This window comes from Chiloscyllium plagiosum, unplaced genomic scaffold (assembly GCF_037043375.1).
Source record: "Chiloscyllium plagiosum isolate Xiang-an unplaced genomic scaffold, Cpla_swu_hap1 HiC_scaffold_5, whole genome shotgun sequence".
In the NCBI taxonomy this organism is placed as follows: domain Eukaryota; kingdom Metazoa; phylum Chordata; class Chondrichthyes; order Orectolobiformes; family Hemiscylliidae; genus Chiloscyllium; species Chiloscyllium plagiosum.
This window is the reverse complement of record NW_028270143.1, coordinates 1,888,765-1,909,151: the sequence shown is the minus strand read 5'-3', so window position 1 is coordinate 1,909,151 and position 20,387 is coordinate 1,888,765. Positions and strand designations below refer to the sequence as shown.

At 40.2% G+C, this 20,387-nt stretch overlaps 1 protein-coding gene across 1 annotated transcript in view; it reads left to right on the top strand.

Moving 5' to 3' along the window:
- Positions 1-20,387, top strand: part of LOC122549657 (DNA topoisomerase 2-beta-like) — a 148,289-nt gene that overhangs the window by 107,415 nt on the left and 20,487 nt on the right. The window contains exons 29-31 of the mRNA XM_043689461.2: positions 2,795-2,933; positions 8,618-8,776; positions 16,915-17,095. Coding sequence (XP_043545396.1) covers positions 2,795-2,933; positions 8,618-8,776; positions 16,915-17,095 — 479 coding nt within the window. The remainder of the gene's footprint in view (positions 1-2,794; positions 2,934-8,617; positions 8,777-16,914; positions 17,096-20,387) is intronic.

Sequence of the window (20,387 nt, the reverse complement as noted above, 5' to 3'; positions counted from 1 at the left end):
CATGATCTCATTGAATGCAGGAGAAGATTCAATGGGCGGAATGGCCTACTTCTTTTCCGATGTCTTATGTGGTCTTTGTCACTGTTGACCGAATTATTGCCCATCCCTCTTCACTAAAGGTAAAGTCGCCATAGTCCCAGAGGACCATAGTCTGCTCTCTCACTAGAGGGAAACACCTGGTGGTGGTCTAATCTGCAGATCGCCACACCTCAGACAAGGCCAAGGTTGAGAATTTGAGATCTCCACAGTGACCTGAGCTGGCACAGGAATTGATAGAGAATTGTTGGCATCATTCTGCATCACATACCAGCCATCCAGCCAATTGAGCTAACTGCCGTCTTTATTGTTGTTCTTCTGGATGGCATTGTATTCATTTGGGTCCATTTTAATCTATCTAATTATAGCCAGATAATCATCGGCAGTGGCCTTCATCTCCTGCACCATTTCCTCTTGTCATTGAGGCTCTATTCCTGGACTCTTTCTATTTCTTGCCTACATGCTACTCCTCAGCAACGTCATCTGAAACCACCACATCAGTTTCTATGTGTACTTTTAGATCAAACTGTACCTCAGCACCACCTGAGTTGATCCTTCCATTGTTTCTAAATTGTCAGGCTGCTTGTTTGATCTCCCATGTTGGACGAGGAGAATTTTTCTCCCAACTAAATGTTAGAAAAGGAGAAACCATCATCTTTGATTCCCACCAAAAACTCTGTTCCCTGGCCACTTAGTCTATCCTAGCACTACCTTAGCCCATCAGTTGCTAAAACCTTCACTATGCTTAATCACTGTTAAATCGACGTTTCGGGCATAAGCCCTTCTTCAGGAATGGCTTATGCCCGAAACGTCGATTCTCCTGTTCCCTGGATGCTGCCTGACCTGCTGCGCTTTTCCAGCAACACATCTCCGGCTCTGATCTCCAGCATCTGCAGACCTCACTTTCTCCTTAATCACTGTTAAACCTGGTTGTTCCAATGCACACTTGACTGGCCTCCCATATTCTACCCAACACTGTGTAATCTATGTCCCAACTCTCCCCATTCACTTATTACCCATGTGTTTCCTGAGTTATATTTGTTTCTAGTCAAGCGCTCCTTTTTTAAAAAAAAAATTAAAATTTGCATGCTTGATTTCAAATCCCTCCCTGTCTTTTCTACTTGTTCCTCTGATGTTTTCTAGTCCAGTGCCCTCCTCAAATAAATACTTGTCTTCCCTCCACCCCTTGTGGTCTTGCTAAAATCTCCAATTTTAATCGCTGCACATTGATCTTCAGTTGCCTTCAGTTGAAATTCTTCCCTATGCTTCTGCCTCTTTGTTTCTCTGAAGTGCTCCTTGAGGCCTAACTCTCAACTAAGATCTTGGTCAACTGTCCTATATCTCCTTGTAGCTCTGTTACATTTTGTTTTGTAATGTTCCTGTGAAATGAATCAGAATATTTCCCTATGTTAAAGGTGCTAAATAAAAGTGCTTGTGTTTGATGCCATCCTTGCTGTTTTCCAAACCCCTTCTGGTGTCAAAAGCAAATTTAAATTTATTGTCTATTCTTGAGTCCTAGTCATTTGCATGTATGTATGAATAAGAACAAAAATGGATTCAGCTCGGGTCTTTGGCTCACTTTCCAATCCTTTTCCAGACTGAGCAATATCCATTCTTTGTTGCTGTCAATTAGCATTGTAAAAAAAACTGCTGCTGCAATTCCTTTTATATGCCTGAAGTTTTAAAACATCTTTTCAAATCTTTTCTGATAACCCATATAAAAGTCACCTATAATGGTATTGTGATAGTTCTAGGAGAAAGTGAGGACTGCAGATGCTGGGGATCAGAGCTTAAAAATGTGTTGCTGGAAAAACGCAGTAGGTCAGGCAGCATCAAAGGAGAAGGAGAATCGACGTTTTGGGCATAAGCCCTTCTTCAGGAATTGTGATAGTTCTTAAAGGGAGTGGATAGCACAAGGTTTATGGATAGGATTTGTTCACACTGTGTAATTTAATAGTGATGATGATCTGATTAAAATGTGTATCAGCCTTAAGGGGCTTGACTGCCTAGAAGTTGGGAGATTGCGTCCTCTAGCTGCGGAGTCTGGCGCACTGGCCATAGTCAGCAACTTGACCTTTTGGCCAGAGATAAGGAAAACGTTTTTGACTTGGAACCCTGTGAATATTTGGAATTCTCTACCCAGAGGACTAGCATTAGTCAAGTCATGTAATACATTCAAAGCTGAAACGTGTAGAGCCTTTGAACTTTCAGATAATTGAAAGACAAGGGGATGGGTGGTAATGTGAAGTTAAGTTAGCAGATCAATTTGTTCTGAATTGCAAAGCAGGCTCATATGGCCAAGTATTCCTCCTATTCTTTATGTTCTTCCGAGCTTGATACCTTGAAGGTTAGATAGGATGTTAGAGTGGGGTTTATGAAGGTTATTTGAGAGTTATAATAGGATTGTTTGAAAGGATGATTGATAGAAGATCTACAAAAGGATGAAGGGCAAAATTATATATCACATTATATGAAGGATGTAATGTATGTGGTGTGAGTATTGTATAAGGTGTCTTAAATAAGTCAACCAGGTGCTGGCAGGTGGGACTAGATTGGCTTGGGATATCTGGTCGTCATGGACGGATTGGACCGAAGAGTCTGTTTCCTTGCTGTACATCTCTATGACTCTATAGCATTTTCCATATCTATTGTATGAATAATTTTGATTGTTATAGAATGTATTTCTTTTTTTAAAAATCTTTGCATTAGTGGGCAGTGACTTTGCTGATTCTTAATAAACATTAATTATTATTTTCAGGGTGATCCAGATGCAATAAAACTGGAATTTGATGAAGAAGTTGGAGCAGGCATAGGTGAAGGAAATGGAGAAGAAGTATTGAATGCAAGTGAACCCAAAGTCAAAGCTCCGCGACTGAAGAAAGAAAAGAAGGAACCTGGTTTGTAAACACTAATGAAATGTTGACCACTTTATCTTCTACACAAAATAATATTAACCAGAGTCTATAGTAATTAATTTTAAAAATCCAGCAAAAACAAAATAGTGCAAATGCTTTAAATCCGATTTACTTAGCAGGAGAACATATAAGACACCATGTTTGTTTGACTGTGGCGATAAATTGTGTGATTTTATTTGAACAAAATAGAACGCATTTACGAACAAACAAACATCTGAAATGAGATGATTCACCCCCCCATAGCTTTAAATGAGTGTGAATGTGTGGAGAGAGAAAGTTAAGCTTTCAAATAATAGCCATTCGATAGAACTGTCAAAAGTTAGAAATGTAACAAGTTTTGTGCAAGTACAGTGGCACATAAAACAGGGAAGGAGAGGTAGAACAAAAGAAGTGGCCTATGGAAGAGAAAAGTAACAATTGGTAAAAAGGCACACGCTTAAATGTTGCAGGTGGACAAACAAAAGATGTGTGGAAAGAAAGTGTAAATGGGAATAACTATCCATATCAACAGCTGATGTCTGGGGGAGAAAATGAGCTCAAAGCTCATCTGTAATTGAACTCAATATTGAGCCAGAAGTTCTGGGAAATTGTCTAATTGAAAATGGTATATTGGATGCTGTTTCTTGAGCTTCACTGGGACATTGTAGGATGCTGTTTTGAAAAAAAAGAGTGGGGCAGTTGGTGGACTGAATGAAGCTGTCCTGCAAATCAGTCATCCAATCTACATACATCCTCAATGTAGAGGAGATCACATTGGGAACAGTGAATACATTGATTTTTAAAAAAGAGGAAAGTAAGCCACTGTTGTGACTAAAAGAAGTGCTTGGAGTTTCTGGGCAGTGGAAAGGAGGAAGTAAAAGGAAAGTTTTTTACCACAATTTGCATTTGTATGGGCAATGCCTATGGAAATAGAGAGGATAAAGGAGGTGATTCAAGAGTGGACCGGGTTATAATGGAGGAAAGGTTCCTTCAGAACTTTCAAAGAGGAGGGGAAAAAGGCTTGGTTTGGCGTTACATTATGCTAATGGTAATAGAAATGACAAAGAATGATCAGTGTTCAATGTTCAGTATAGAGGCTAGTAGGGTTAAGTTAAGGGAAAGGAAAACCCTCTTAACATTTTGAGATGCGGCGAGATCATAAGTGTAGAACATTAGATGGACATGATAGTGGAAGCAAATACTCTGTGAAAAGTCACCTGACCAGTCTCTTCCTACCCATGTCTTCTGCTCCATTGTGACTTGAACTGATCCATTTTTCTGGCTCTAATCTTTTCTTTTACACATGCACATTTTAAATTCTTTCAAATACAAAAATGTAAATATTTTGCAACTGTTTTCACATTGGAGGGCACTAGTACCATCCCAAGGGTTTATAGGAAGGATGGAACTTAGAATAATAATCATCACCAAGGAAAGCTACTGATCAAGCTATTAGAATTGAAGGGACACAAGTCCCCCATGCCGAATGGCCTACATCCTAAGATTTTAAAGGAAGTGGCAGCAGAGATAGTGGATCAAAATTCCGAGTGTGGGAAAGGTTCCAGTGGATTGGAAAAATGCTGAACTATATGTCCCTATTCAAAAAGGGAGGGAGGCAGAAAGTGAGAAGCTATGGATCAGTCAGTATAACATCTGTCATTGGGAAATTTAGAAACCATTATTGAAAAAGTAATAACAGGGCATTTGGAAGAGCAAATACAAACCATCAAAGTCACCATGGTTTTAAGAAAGGTAAAATGTGTGTGACTAATTTGCTAGAGTTCATCAAAGATATAACAAGCAAAGTGGATATTGGGAATGGTGGAAATGTAGTATGTCTGGACTTCCAGAAGGCATTTAATAAGGTTCAGTGCAAACGGTCAATTTACAAGCTAAGATCACATGGGGTTAAGCATCATTTATTACCTTGGGTGGAGGATCAGCAGAGAGTTGGGACAAATGGGTCTTTTTCTAGTTGGCAAGATGTAACTAGTGGAGTGCCACAGGATTCAGTCCTCAGGCCCCAACTATTTACAATTGATATTAATGCCTGGATGCAGAAGCAGAAGGTACAACTTCCAAATTTGAAGATGGCATTAAAATAGGTGAGACAGCAAGTTGCAGTAAAGTAGTTAGAAATTTGGATGCAGATAGGTTCGGTGAATGGATCAAATTAGGCAGATGCAGTTTAACATGGATAAATCTAAGGTTATCTGTTATGATTATAGGATTAGAAAGGGAACTCATCTAAATGGAGAGAAAGTTCAGAGTACATCGGTGCACTGGGATCTGGGTATCTTTGTACATGAATCACAGAAAACTATTATGCAGGTAGAGCAGATAATGTGGAAGGCAGGTGGAATGTTGGGCTTTATTTCTAGTACAGCAGAGTTTAAAAGTGTTGCAGTGTACAAGGCATTTGTGAGAGCATGCTTGGAGTATTGTTTATAGTTTTGGTCTCCTTAAGAATGGATGCAGTTGCAGTGAGGGGTCTGTCTTATGAAGAGATATTAAATGGTTTAGGCCTTTGCTGTCTAGAGTTTAGAAGAATGAGAGAGATCAAACTGAGGTATATAAGATGCTAAAGGAGATTAGCAGAGCAGATGTAGAGAGGATGTTTCCTCTTGTGGGGCAGAGTTCTAAGAGGTCAGAGTTTTAGGAAGAGGGGTAACATATTTAAAACAGATAAGAAATTACTTCTCTCAAAGTGTTGTGCATCTATGGAATTCTGCATCCCAGTTAGTGATGGATGCTGGGACATTCAGTAAATTTAAAGAGAGAGACAGATTTTTTTAATCAAGTTGAAGGATTATAGAGAGCAGGCAAGAAAGTGAAGTTGAAGCCAAGATAAGATCAGCCATGATTGTGCTTAATGGTGAGCAAGCCTGAGGGGCTGATATGCCTACTTCTGCTTCTGCTTCTATTTCTTAGATTCTTTATGTTTAGACCTGTACCTCCATCTTGAGGGCCCTCTATCTCTTTCTTTGAGTGCAGGCCCAACAGTCACAACGAATATTCTCCACTTAGCTGAATATGCTTTTTCATTTGGAACAATTTATTTGACTCCACTAACTTCCTCTGAATAAAAAGTGTAGCTATTAGAATCTGAGTAAGTCTTAATATCCATCTTTTTATGGGATACATAAAACTTTCTTTTTCATGACACTAGTGAGTTCACTTTGCTAAACATTTTTCCTTACTCAGTACACTGATAACTGTATTACTGGTGCTTTCTGTTCTCACACTGGAAATTCATCAATTTAGCTTCCAAATTCCACCCTTTCCTTCCCTTTTCTTCCACTTTTCTTTCCATTTCCTTAAATATTTAATGTTAGTCTCTTGATTTCTGAGGATAGATTAGTGATTAATATTGGTAATAAACCAACTGAACAACTTCTCTCCCCCCCAATATAAAGGTACCTTACTACCTTTCCTCTGACGCTCCTTATCTAAGGACATTTTTCATACCCTGTCCTTTTGTGGCATCATACCTTTTGTCCTAGCTGTTTTACATTCCACTCTGTCACAAACCTTCCATTCCGGTCTTTTCCTTCTACCCCACTATCCCTGCTCTGTATTTGCTGAAAACCTGTTGCGTTTGTAAATTTTTTCGCCTCTGTCAATAGATCATTGACCTAACATTATCATAAATGCTAACTTTGGACTGGATATTTCATGCACCCGTAAGATGTGTTTTGACAGGTGTATATTATATAGGAAGGATGGCTAACTCACCACCTTTCCATCCACCCTTCAGTTCACACACAATTCAGAAGGAAGGCAGATGTCAAAATGTAAACAAATAGTTGAAGGGTCAATTGAGTTTGTTTCAATAATCAAACTCTCAATTTCACAGTGATATGGCACGGGCAACACAATAATACACGGTCTGGTTAATCTGGAGAGAGTGGGATTCACAATTTTTATATAAAAGGGGAAATTGGAGGGTGTCCCTTGCCCACTAGAGGCAGCATTCTCTTCCCCCCCTCAAAAAACACATGCACACACGTGAGCACCATACTCTCCAATATGATAGCCCTCGCTTTCTTTCCTAGTAGAAACTCCTCTAGGAACTCACTTAGCGTTCCCACAGTGCTGCAGGATGGGGGTCTAACTAACCAGTTGGTGGCCCCAGTCTTATTTCCTGGGGATGAACCCAGTAGGACAAATTGTAGCTGTAATGCTTGAAGGGAGATGATATGGCAAATCAGTAATGGAAACAAACAATGCTTTGTCAAAGGTAACTTTATAGCGAAGGATTATATGAAAAGTATCCTGCACTCGTTACAAGGTTGAATTTACTCGGTACTATCCCTTGTAGTCTCGAGTTACTATCTTAATAAAAACGTTGCACTTCAAGTTGTCATCCTGTATAATAGTCAGATTTAGCTTGGGTTTCATGGCCATCTCTTTCATATGTCTAAATTATATATTGTGGTCTTAAGCAATTCAGTTTGCAAGGTCTGATATGTATTTGGACAAAGTTTGGATTGAAAAGTAACTACACCCAAAAATCTACAATGTGAAAACTACTAAAACTGGAGTCAATGAGAATTAGAGAGAAACTCTCTGAAGGTTGGAATCATATCTGGCATATAGACCTAGTTGTGATTGTTGAAGGTCTGTCATCTCAGCTCCCCAGACATCTGTCCTAACTCGTCAGATGCTTTCGCAGTCCATGTTCAAATGCAGCAAGACTGTACAATATCCACGCTTGGGCTGAAAAGTGGCAAGTAACATTTGTGCCACACAAATACTAGTCAATGACCATCACCAGCAAGGGACAAACACCTGTCCTTTGACATTCACTGGCACTACCATCACTGAATTCCCTCACTATCAATATCCTGAGGGTTACCATTGACCAGAAACTGAACTGGACTTGCCATATAAATATAGTGGCTATAAGAGCAGATCAAAGGCTTAGGAATATGGCAGTGAGTAACTCACTACCTAACTCTCCAAAGCTTTTCCATTATTGACAAGGTATAAGTCAACAGTATGATGGAATACTCCCTGCTTGCCTGATAAGTGCAGCTCCAACAACATTCAAGAAGCTTCATACTATCCAGGACAAAGCAGTCTAATTGATGAGCACCACATCCACAAGCATTCAATCCCTCCAACATTGACGCTCAGTAGTAGCAAGCTTTAAGATGCACTGCAGAAATTTTCCAAAGATCGTTAGACAGAAATCCAAACCTGTAGATACATGGGAACACCACCATTTGCAAGCCACTCACCATCCTGACTTAGAAATATTGCCATTCCTTCACTGTTGCTGGGTCAAAATCCTGGAATTCTCTCACCTGATGGCATTGTGGGTCTACTACATCACATGGGGTCAAACAGTTCAAAAAGCAGCTTACCACTACCTTCTCAAGGGCACCTATGGACAAACAAATGCTGGCCTAGCCAGCAACTCCTGCATCCCAAGAGTGAAAAAATAAATTTATAGAGTGTTTGTTACTAAAAAAAAAAAGTTAGTTTAGCAGGTGATTTAAGAGAAATTTATTGCAGTTACACTTGTGCTGAATGTATACAGGGCATCTGAAAAGCTTGTGCCAAATATCTTTGTTGTATCTATAGAAACCTGGTTTGCAAAATGTCAAAAATTATAGGCCGTGAGATCATTTGGTTGTGATTATAAAGTACATTTCCTTATGACAAATTTGATTAATTCACAGGTGTGAGAGCAAGGAAAATGCCACAGAGTTCCAAATCCAATGTCAAGAAAGGAAAGAAGAAAAATCCCTGGTCTGATTCAGAGTCTAAATCAGATGATGACCTAGAAGAACCTGATTTAACGTTTATTCCAAGAGAAATCACACCTCGAAGAGCTGCAGGTTATTAATGTCTTTACTATCAAATGCTGAAAATGTGTTGCTGGAAAAGCGCTGCAGGTCAGGCAGCATCCAAGGAGCAGGAGAATCGACGTTTCGGGCATGAGCCCTTCTTCAGGATTCCTGAAGGAGGGTTCATGCCCGAAACGTCGATTCTCCTGCTCCTTGGATGCTGTCTGACCTGCTGCGCTTTTCCAGCAACACATTTTCAGTTCTGATCTCCAGCATCTGCAGTCCTCACTTTCTCCTTTACTACCAAATGTACAGGATTTCGTCTGTCTGCTGGATTTATATGTAAAATTAATCATGGCAGGCTGAACCTGGATTCCTAACTGGAACAAACGTAATGTCCAAAAGATCCTTCAGACGTAGCAATGCTCTTCAGGAGCAAACGTTTATATGTAGTGTTCAGAACTATTGCAGTAGCTTTACTCAGTAACTAACCCACACTGTGGATGGCAGGTTTGATGATGTGTGCAAAATATATTCGCAATCTTTATATGGACCTGTCTTGGAAAAGAAAAGTAAAATAGAATTGCAAAACATGGATAGTGAAATTATGCTAATTTATTGGGTAGGAACCAAAATGCTGAACTGTTACATGAAACATGCAGGCAAAATGGTGGCTCAGTGCTGCCTCATGCTTCCACACTGCCAGGAATCTGGGTTCTATTCCACCCTTTGGCAACTTTGTATTTGCACATTCTCCCCATGATAGTTCAGCTTAAGTGATCAGAATGTAATAATACCAAAACAATGGTGTGTCTGACTACCAGACTGGAAAGAACAGACAGCCCTGCTGAGGTTGGGGGGTGGGGAGAGAGGGTGACAGACAATGTAACAACCAAAGCTAAAAGAAACGGAAGTAATAGGTTCATAGTTTGAAGGTGTTGAACTCAACATTGAGTCCAGACGGTTGTAAAGTGCCTAGTTTGAAGATAAGATGTTGTTCCTCCAGTTTGCACTGGGATTTTCTGGAGCATTGCAGCATGCTGAGGACAAACAAGTGGGCATGCGAGCAGGAGGCTGTGTTAAAATGACCAGCTACGGGATGGTCAGGGTCATGCTTGCATGGTCATGCTGTTTGCATTTGATTTTTCCTCTGCTTCGGAGCCTGTTTTAGAATTTTATATTGCTTCCCCTTATTCTTCTCATCAGAATGCATTGTATTACTTTTCTCTGCATTAAGTTTCATCTGTCGTCATGTTATGAAACAGGGATAGCAAGCCAAATGAAATCAGCTTCATTATCACCGGATTCACAATGCCGTGAAATTTAGTAATCCCTCAAAATTGCTCTATTACTCCTAACCAAACTTGATAACTAACAGATCTTGGACACCAAGTTTACAACTGAAAACAAAAATTAGAATTTTATTATTAATAATGTAACTTTAGCAGAACACGGATAAATAATAAGACCATCTATTTCATACCTATGATCTAAGCCTAATCATCATAGAATATAAAGCCCTCACTTTTTCATTGTCATACAGGTTAGGGATAAATTGCAAGAAAGTAAATAAAAGCATCTAAATTTCTGTTCAATAACTGTTTCCGTGATCAATATCAAGCCTTCATGAAATTCTTTGATACTGAGTTGTATTACAGATACTAGGAATCTGTACCTTCTTTGAATTCTGAAGACAGCTTCCACAAATCTTTGAAGACTTTTTAACCTATTTCTTACAGACACTGGTCCTTTTCTCAGAACGTTCAACAAATTACTAACTGAAGAAGAACAAGAGAGAACACAACCAAACAAATACAACTTTCAAGTTTGGCAACTTGAAATATTGCCTGCCTAAAACCCAGTCAAAACCCCAGTTCATTCTTTGTTTACTCTTTTTTTAAACATTCTCATGGTTATTTGACCAGCACCGGTACTCCCTTGATTGACCAATTCAATGTGCAACCAGTTGCCATTCCTTGAGCCTAACAACATCTGTGCTAAATAGTCCACTGTATATCAGAGTAGTAATTTAACCTCCATTATTTTCCCAAGCCAGTTGCCAACATTTTGAAAAGAAACTGCTGTTCAAAATTCAATTCTCAACTGCAACTCTGCTCCAAACCAAAAATGAGAAAAATAGTAATGGTCTCAACAATTAGCCTATCTTTGTTTTCTAGATACATCGATCACAATACTTTCAGGTTCTGTGTCATCTGCAAATTTTTGAAATTGTGCTCTGCAAAGCATTATGTTCTCTCTTGTCCATAGTCTGTGTTCTTGCATTGTTTCAGCATCTTGTTGATCATAGTCTGGCCCATTCAAGTCAGGTCATCGTCCCCTTCTACAACCAGCAAAATCAAATTAATGACTTGATGGATAGGCCATGAGTGTTCTCTTGGATGCTCTTTCTGAGGGTTTTCTTCTTTCACTGGTGGGTATAAAGTTTCTTCATAGTATACCTGAAATCAGTCACAAAATAGGTATCAAAAGTCTCTTGTTTTTTTTCTTGGCATTATTACAGGTTCCAAACTTCTTAACTGCAGATCGTGGGGAGTACATTCAGAAGACTAGGAAATAATATAATTCTAATTTTTAGAACATTTTCAGTTAGTTTAATATTGATGGTAAGAGAGAAAAATGATTTTTTTTCTAAAGGAGACATTGAAAGAATACTTAGAAATAAGAGGAGTCATCTTGGTTCAACATTAGCTTGTTCTCTCTCCAGGCATGCTATCCGACCTGCTGTGATGGTCAGAGTCCTACAACATTGAGACGTGCCTTTTTGCCCAAACTAGTCCATGCCGACCAAAATGCCCATCCACGCTAACCCCATTTCTCTGCACTTGGCTCACACCCTTCTAAACCTTTCCTATCCATTTATATGTCCAAATGCCTTTTAAATGTTGTTAATGTGCCCACCCCAACCACTTATGCTGGTAGCTCATTCCATATGCATACCGTCCTCAATACCCCAACCCTGGGAAAAAAGTAAGTGCATTCATCCTACCTATGTCTCTCGTGATCTTGTACAGGTCACCCCTCAGTCTCCTATGCTCTAAAGAAAAATGTCCTAGCTTATTCAACCTCTCCCTACAACTCGGATCATTGAGTCCAGGCACCCTTGTAAGTTTCTTCTGCACTCTTTCCAGTTTAATAACATTCTTCCTATAACAAAGTGACCAAAACTGAACACAATACTCCAAGTGCGGCCTCACCAACGTCTGTGCAACTGCAATATAACTTCCCAACTTCTATACTCAGTACCCTGACCGATGAAGGCCAGTGTGCCAAAAGCCTCCTTCACTACCCTGTCTACCTGTGACTCCACTTTTAGAGAGCTGTGAACCTGAACTCCAAGATCCCTCTGTTCCACTACACTCCTTAAGGCCCTACTATTCACCATGAAACTCCTAACTTGATTTGACTTTCCAGAATGCAAGACCTCACACTTATCTATATTTAACTCCATTGCCATTTCTAAGCCCACTTACCCAGCTGATCAAGGTCCTGCTGCAATTTCTGAAAATCTTCCTCACTGTCCATGATGCCACCTATTTTAGTGTCATCAGCAAACTTACTAATCTAGCCTTGTACACTCTCACCCAAATCATTGATTTTGATAACAAACAGTAATGGTTATGAGCTGCCAGCATAAGTGGTTGGGGCAGGCACAATAACAACATTTAAAAGGCATTTCGACAAATAAATGGATAGGAAAGGTTTAGAGGGATATGGGCCAAGTGCAGGGAAATGGGGTTAGCGTGGATGGACACTTGTGGTCGGCATGGACCAGTTTGGGCCACAGGGCCTGTCTCCATGCTGTCAGACTCTAATCACAGGCCTCCAGTCTGACAGCATCCTTCCACTATTATCCTCTACTTCCTACCGTCAAGCCAATTTTGCATCCAATTTGTCAGCTCGCTCTGGATTCCATGCAATCTAACCTTCCAGAGCAGCCTACCATGTGGAACCTTATTAGAGGCCTTACTGAAATCCATATGGACTATGTCTGCCCCCTGCCCTCGTCACTTCCTGGTCACTTCATCAAAGATCTCTTAACAAATTTGTGAGGCAACATCTTCCATTCACAGTCCTGCTGATTATTCCTAATCAAGCTGTCTTTACAAATTCATGTATATCTTATCCCTCAGAGTCTTCTCAAGTAACTTAGTCACCACAGATGTTAAGCTTACTGGTCTATTGTTCCCAGGCTTTTCTTTGCAGCCCTTCTTGAATAAGGGCACATTCACTGCCCTGCAAACTTCTGGGACCTCACCCGTGGCTAACGATGATGCAAAAATATCAGCCAGGGTCCCTGCCTTTTGCAACGTTCTTGGATGTATCTGGTCAGGACCAGGAAATTTATCCAACTTCGTACATTCTAATACATCCAACACCACACTATGGTGATGTATACTGTCCCCAAGATATCACCACTAACTTTCCCAAGTTCCCAAGTCTTCATGTCTTTCTCCATGGTAAACACATGAGAAATATTCATTGAGAACCTTGCCCATCTCCTGTGGTTTTACACATACATATCCACTTTGGTCCTTGATGGGCCCTATTCTCTCTCTCTCTCTTGTTCTTTTTCCTTTCTATACTTAAATTACCTGTTTGGATTCACCCTGATCTTCTCAGCCAAGGCTACCTCATTTCCCCCTTTTCACCCTCCTGATTTCCTCCTTGAGTAAATCCCTGTATTTCCTGTATACCTCCAGGGATTTCCTTGATCCCTCTGCCTTTACCTGAGCCACACCTTTTTTCTGGTCAAAGCCTCAATATCTCTTGTCATTCAGGGTTCCCTATTTCTGCCAACATTGCCCTTCATGCTCACAGGAACATATAGACCTTGAAATCTAGCTATCTCACTTTTAAAGGCCTCCCACTTGCCAGAGGTCCATTTGCCTACAAACAAACTATACCAATCAACCGCTGCAACCTCCTGTCTAATTCTATCAAAGTTTGCCTTGCTCCAATTTAGAACTTGAACCTGTGGACAGTTTTCTCCCTCTCCATAACTATTTTAAAATGAATAGTTCTATGATAGATCTCCAGCATTTGTGGGTTTTTTTCTCGAAATGAGAAATATCTTAATAGCTTCGATTTCAAAACAGAAGATCATGCTTATTGAAATTCTGTGGAGGTAACTTCAAGAATTAAGCTTAAAATACCTGGTTTCTCAAAAGACTTTTGGTAAGGTGCCTTGAAGTAGCTGAATAAATAAGTTTAACGAATATGAAGAAAATGAATATTGGACAAGAGGCAGAATGATTGCTCATGTCTTCAAGTCAGAGACAGAGGGAGTTATTCAAAACAGCAAACAGTGGGGAATGTTGTTCCCAAGGATCAGCAGTTCTGTTCACAATCTGTATTCACAATTTGGACTTTGGAAGCAAAAATACTATTTCCAAGTTTGTGGATGATCATCAATACCAAACAGAACTGCAACAATGGGGAGCCAGCTGCATCGTGATAACATCACAAGATCAGAGCCTTGAACTAATCTTCTGGGGATTTGACTTCAAATTCCATCATGGCAGGTGGTGCAATCTTGATTAAAATAGAGAAGACACATTTCTCGGAAGATGCTGGGTGGGATGGAGGAATAAAAGAACCTTAGAATATATGTATACATCAGTCACTCAGAGTCCCGCAGCATGTTAGCAATGCCATTTTAAAAAATTGACAAACCAAGCACTAGGCTTTACTTCTGGGGGATTAGAATTGAATAGGAGGGAAGTTATATTAAATCTGTATCAAAACTTTGGTTATACTGCATTTGGTGTACTTTGTTCATTTCTGGTTGTTGAATTTTAGAAATGATAGAGGGGCTGTGTAAGGCCTCTTCTGGTGTCGTGATAGTGTGCCTACTTCTGGCCCAGAAAGTTTGGGTTCAATCCCAGCTGCACCAGAGACATGTCAGAGCATGTGCGAGCAGGTTGATCAAAGTCTGAAGACTGGAGGAACATAAGTAGTCAAAGCAATGAAAGAAATCACTGTCCTGATATGAAGGAAGCGAACTTGGCTAGATAATTAACTAATTTCAGAACTCTTGACGTCAAGAGATCATGAAACCCATGAATGCTCAAAGTATAGAAAAATTAGTCTGATTGGCCTCAAGCAGTTCTTACCACTAGTTACGCTTTCCTCACAAAAATTTATATTCACTAAAAATAATAGGTTTTGAGAGAAACACCTCTACTAGGTCAACTCCTCAGCATTCCTTTCCCAAAAGAAAAGCAACATCCAGTTAACATTTTACAGGTATGGAAACACATGCGTTATCATGCTTGTAAATCTTGTAGATGCTCCCTGCACACATGCAGGCCCTAGCCTCCCATATGGAGCAGAAAGAGAGTTTAAAACAGCTTTGAGTTTTCCTGGCATGGCTCACCCCTTTAAATTAAACCTTTTGGAAATATCGATTCCTCGAAGGCCCTTATTCCCTGGTCCTTGTTACTCTGGAATAGTCCTCACAAACTATAAACCAAGAATAAAAACAATATGCATTCTTGCCCACTATACCGAATTTCCACTGTGCGCCAAATTCCCAGATATTCCCTGTGCTTCAATCAGGGTAATGCTCTCTCCCAAATGCTAATGCACAAAACTTACTGTTGTCTTATACATTCCAAAAGCCCAGTTTGGTATCTATCTTTCTGAATTCATCTAACTTAGTAGTGGTCCTACCAAGACACTCTTGGTGATGCCTTTTGAAGCCCCCCTTACCTTATAACATCCTGAGCCCTTGCTATTCTCCATGCTGCTTTCAAGTGGTGTTCAACATTGTAGGTTCTGATTCACTCAGAGTAAGGGCAGCAACTTATAATCAGGTGATTTCCTTGCCAATATTTAACTTGAGTCCTTGAAATTTAACAAAGTCAATATTGAGAACTTCCAGAGCTCTACTTGTCATCTCTGATGCCTCAGTTAATGTCAGTGCTCTCTGTTTTGATTTCTGTTAGGGTAGTTTGACAAGGATTCAGCACAGTTCAGTGGCTTGCTAGGTCATTTTTGCACATTGCTGTGGGTGTTGAATCACATCTAAATTGCACTTTGTAGAAATGACAGATTTCCTTACACTTAGAAAATGAATGAATCAAACGGGTTTTAATGACTCTGTAATGGGCGGCACGGTGGCACAGTGGTTAGCACTGCTGCCTCACAGCGCCTGAGACCCGGGTTCAATTCACTGTGTGGAGTTTGCATGTTCTCCCCGTGTCTGCGTGGGTTTCCTCCGGGTGCTCCGGTTTCCTCCCACAGTCCAAAGATGTGCAGGTCAGGTGAATTGGCCATGCTAAATTGCCCGTAGTGTTAGGTAAGGGGTAAATGTAGGGGTATGGGTGGGTTGCGCTTCGGCGGGGTGGTGTGGACTTGTTGGGCCGAAGGGCCTGTTTCCACACTGTAAGTAATCTAATCTAATCTAATCTAGTTTGGTGAAGACAATTACTGTTGCAAACTTTATATTTTGTGATAGATTGGCTCTAGTTTATGCAAAAGGATCTCCTACCTTCCCTATTATGGACACCAAGAGCTGATTTTGTGCTCCCCTTCATACTTCAATCCAGATTGATTTTGATATTTAGTATCCTGTAACAGTGTCTTTCAGTACAGTGGAAACTGGCCTTGAGGTGAATCCAAATGTACCTGAATCAGGAAGATTAGTAGTAACTGGTGGAGATGTAGCACTGGCACGCCCATAATCCAGTCTGTACTTTTATCATGTTTCCAAACAATTGCAGATCTACAGTTATTTTCTTTCTTTTCCCTTCTCTATTTCCCCCTCAATACATGCATTTGTTTCATCTCTATCTTTTGCTAGTTTAGACAAAAAGTCAACCGTCTAAAATAGTATTTTTCTTTCCTAAATGTTGTATGACTTCATCAGTATTTCCAAAAATTAATTTATATTTTAGATTTACAGCCTATGCAATATTTTGCTGCTTATGTTGTTAGAGAAGCTTCTGTGTTATTGAGGACTTAAGTAATGGAACTCCATCGGAGGACTACTAAATTAGAAGCATTTCCAAGTTCTTTTTAAATCATCCAGATGGAAAGATGTTTAGTATTGAAATTACTAGGTAACCTTTCTGTTCTTAGTCTTGTGTCAGTCCATAAAATAGCTAATTTCTAGTGTACAAAGAATGTAAATTATAAATGTAACATGTATAACTTTGTTTCCCTAGCTGAAAAGCCGAAGTATACATTTGATTTCTCAGAAGAGGAAGCAGATGATGATGATGATTTGAAAATGAAATCTGAATCTCCAAGCGTGGAAGAAAGGGATGCTGAATTTGTTCCTTCAGACAGTGGAGGGAAGGATGAAGATGATGATTTCTTCTCCATTAAATCCAAGCCATCATTACAGTGAGTATGCCAAGTAATTTTTTTTAAGATTTCTATTTTACTCCACACCCATCACTGTGGTGTTTCAGGCAATTGTGCCACAGGGAAGAAGGAACAAGGTTAGGTAGAATTCTCCACAGTCGTCATGAATTAATATTTTGTGATTCTTTGATTGAGATTTCAAGCTAGAAGATTTTATTAATGTTTAATTCTGTCATAATACAAGACCATTATTTAATACATAGAATTGTCATCTAAAATTCTTTTGAAGAAAATTTGCCCTGAAAAGTTAAGCCTTTCCAACTTCCGTCACAGGTTGCGAACATATTGTAGCTTCCACACTAGTGAATTGCTTGTTGATTTATTTTTGCTAGTTGTTAGTCTGTAAGTTCTTTGGAACTTCCATGTGCCATTTGAACAATGTCATTTTGAATCACAGTCTGTTAGTCATTCTAACCCCAAACTTGCAAAAGTCCTTCCCAGCTGAAAAATGCAAAACGTGCGTTCATTGCCTTTTACCATAGCACTGCAGCCCCATCTTATAAACTAAAGACGATGGATTTTAACATTATTTCATATGTTGGAAGAGTTCTAATATGCTTTCGCTGATTTACCATGATCTGGTTCGTAACCTTCTGACTTATTACTGATATTAATTAGAGCCTATATTGCTGTAGAATTCGTACTTAGTTTTTCCTGAGAAGCATCTGAGTTTTCATTTGGGGAATTGACTATTGAAAACATCATTCTAAAGCAGGTAATGTACCAGCAAATTAATAATACTTCCAAATGTTCAGCTCACTGGGATATATTATGATGGAGATAATTTTATACGAAGAATTATTCAGAAGGTACTCAGTCTGTTTCCTATTGTTTGGCTTATCATGTAGCTGTGACAATTGATATGTTTGGTGCCTAGGTTTAGTTTTAATGCCCCTCAGTGGAGCATGACTCCCAAATCCCTCTATCTACATTACTAATTTCTTACCTGCTTAAAAAAAGTCTTCTTTTCCATTTGAGTGGATAACTTCATAGTTTCCCACATATTAAAGTTGTTTCCTTTTTGCCCAAATAACTTTTCTTATTTACTCATGGAATGTGGGCATTGCTGTTTGGGCCAACATTTATTGCTCATCTCTAGTTGCCCCTGAGAAGGTGGAAGTTAGCTGTCTTCTTGAACTACTACTGCATTCCATGTGTGCAGGCAGAACAATAACATTGGTAGGAGGGAATTCCAGGATGTTGACCCAACAGTGAAGGTACAGTGATATATTCCCAAGTCAGTATGGTAGTGGCTGGGAAGGAAATTAGAAAGTGGTGGTGTTCCCATGTATATGCTGCCTTTGTTTTAGATGGAGTTAGTTGTGGGTTGGAAGGTGCTGTCTCAGGAGCCTTAGTGAATTTTTGCAATGCATCTTGTAGTTAGTACACACTGCTGCTACTGAACATTGATGGAGGGAATGAATGTTTCTTGGTGTGGCACCAAATCAAGCTGGCTGCTTTGTACTGGATGGTGCCAAGCTTCTTAAGTGTTGTTGGCACTGTACTCCAACATTCACACAAATGGGGAGTATTCCATTACATTCTTCACTATATCTCTTTCTGGCCTCCTCAAAGCTTATTTTCCCTCCTAGCTTTGAATTGTCAACAAGTTAACCTGTACAGGTCTTAAGTTGCTGAGGCACCAACACTGTTCCTTGGGACTCTGCACTATTATACTTGCTATCCTGAAAATAACCTGACCACTTTTGCTCTGTACTGTACAAGATTCCTGTTCATAGAATTTCACATATATTTAGCAAGGAATAAGAATTATAGAACATAGAACATTACAGCGCAGTACAGGCCCTTCAGCCGTCGATGTTGCGCCGACCTGTCATACCAATCTGAAGCCCATCTAATCTACACTATTCCACATATGTCCATATGCTTGTCCAATGACGACTTAAATGTACTTAAAGTTGGCGAATCTACTACCGTTGCAGGCAAAGCATTCCATACCCTTACTACTCTCTGAGTAAAGAAACACACGGTGGCACTGCCGCCTCACAGCACCAGAGATCCGGGTTCAATTCCCGCCTAAGGCAACTGGCTGTGTGGAGTTTGCACATTCTCCCCATGTCTGTATAGCACCCCTCCGGGTGCTCCGGTTTCCTCCCACAGTCGAAAAACGTGCAGGTTAGGTGAATTGGCCATGCTAAATTGCCCGTAGTGTTAGGTGCAGGGGTAAGTGTAGGGGAATGCGTCTGATTGGGTGCGCTTCGGCGGTTCAGTGTGGATTTGTTGGGCCGAAGGGCCTGTTTCCACACTAAGTAATCTAATCTAATCTGTCCTATATCTATCACCCCTCAATTTAAAGCTATGCCCCCTCATGCTCGCCATCACCATACTTGGAAAAAGGCTTTCCCTGTTCACCCTATCTAACCCTCTGATTATCTTATACGTCTCTATTAAGTCACCTCTCAATCTTCTTCACTCTAACCAAAGCAGCCTCAAGTCCCTCAGCCTTTCCTCATAAGACCTTCCCTCCATACCAGGCAACATCCTAGTAAATCTCCTCTGTACCCTTTCCAAAGTTTCCACATCCTTCTTATAATGCGGTGACCAGAACTGTACACAGTACTCCAAGTGTGGCCGCAGCAGAGTTTTGTACAGCTGTAGCATAACCTCATGGTTCCGGAACTCGATCCCTCTATTAATAAAAGCTAAAACACTGTATGCCTTCTTAACAACCCTGTCAACCTGCGTGGCAACTTTCAAGGATCTGTGTACCTGGACACCGAGATCTCTCTGCTCATCTACACTACCAAGAATCTTACCATTAGCCGAGTACTTAGCATTCCGGTTACTCCGACCAAAGTGAATCACCTCACTCTTGTCCGCATTAAACTCCATTTGCCATCCCTCAGCCCAACTCTGCAGCTTATCTATGTCTCTCTCTAACCTACAAAATCCTTCGTCACTATCCACAACTCCACCAACCTTAGTGTCGTCTACAAATTTACTAACCCATCCTTCTACACACTCATCCAGGTCGTTTATAAAAACAACGAACAGCAGTGGAACCAACACCAACCCTTGCGGTACACCACTGGTAACTGGACTCCAGGATGAACATTTCCCATCAACCACCATCCTCTGTCTTCTTTCAGCAAGCCAATTACTGATCCAAACCGCTATACCTCCCACAATCCCATTCTTCCGCATTTTGTACAATAGCCTACTGTGGGGAACCTTATCGAACGCCTTGCTGAAATCCATATACACCGCATCTACTCTCATGTTTGGCCAAACTACCTGTTTGGTCACCTTC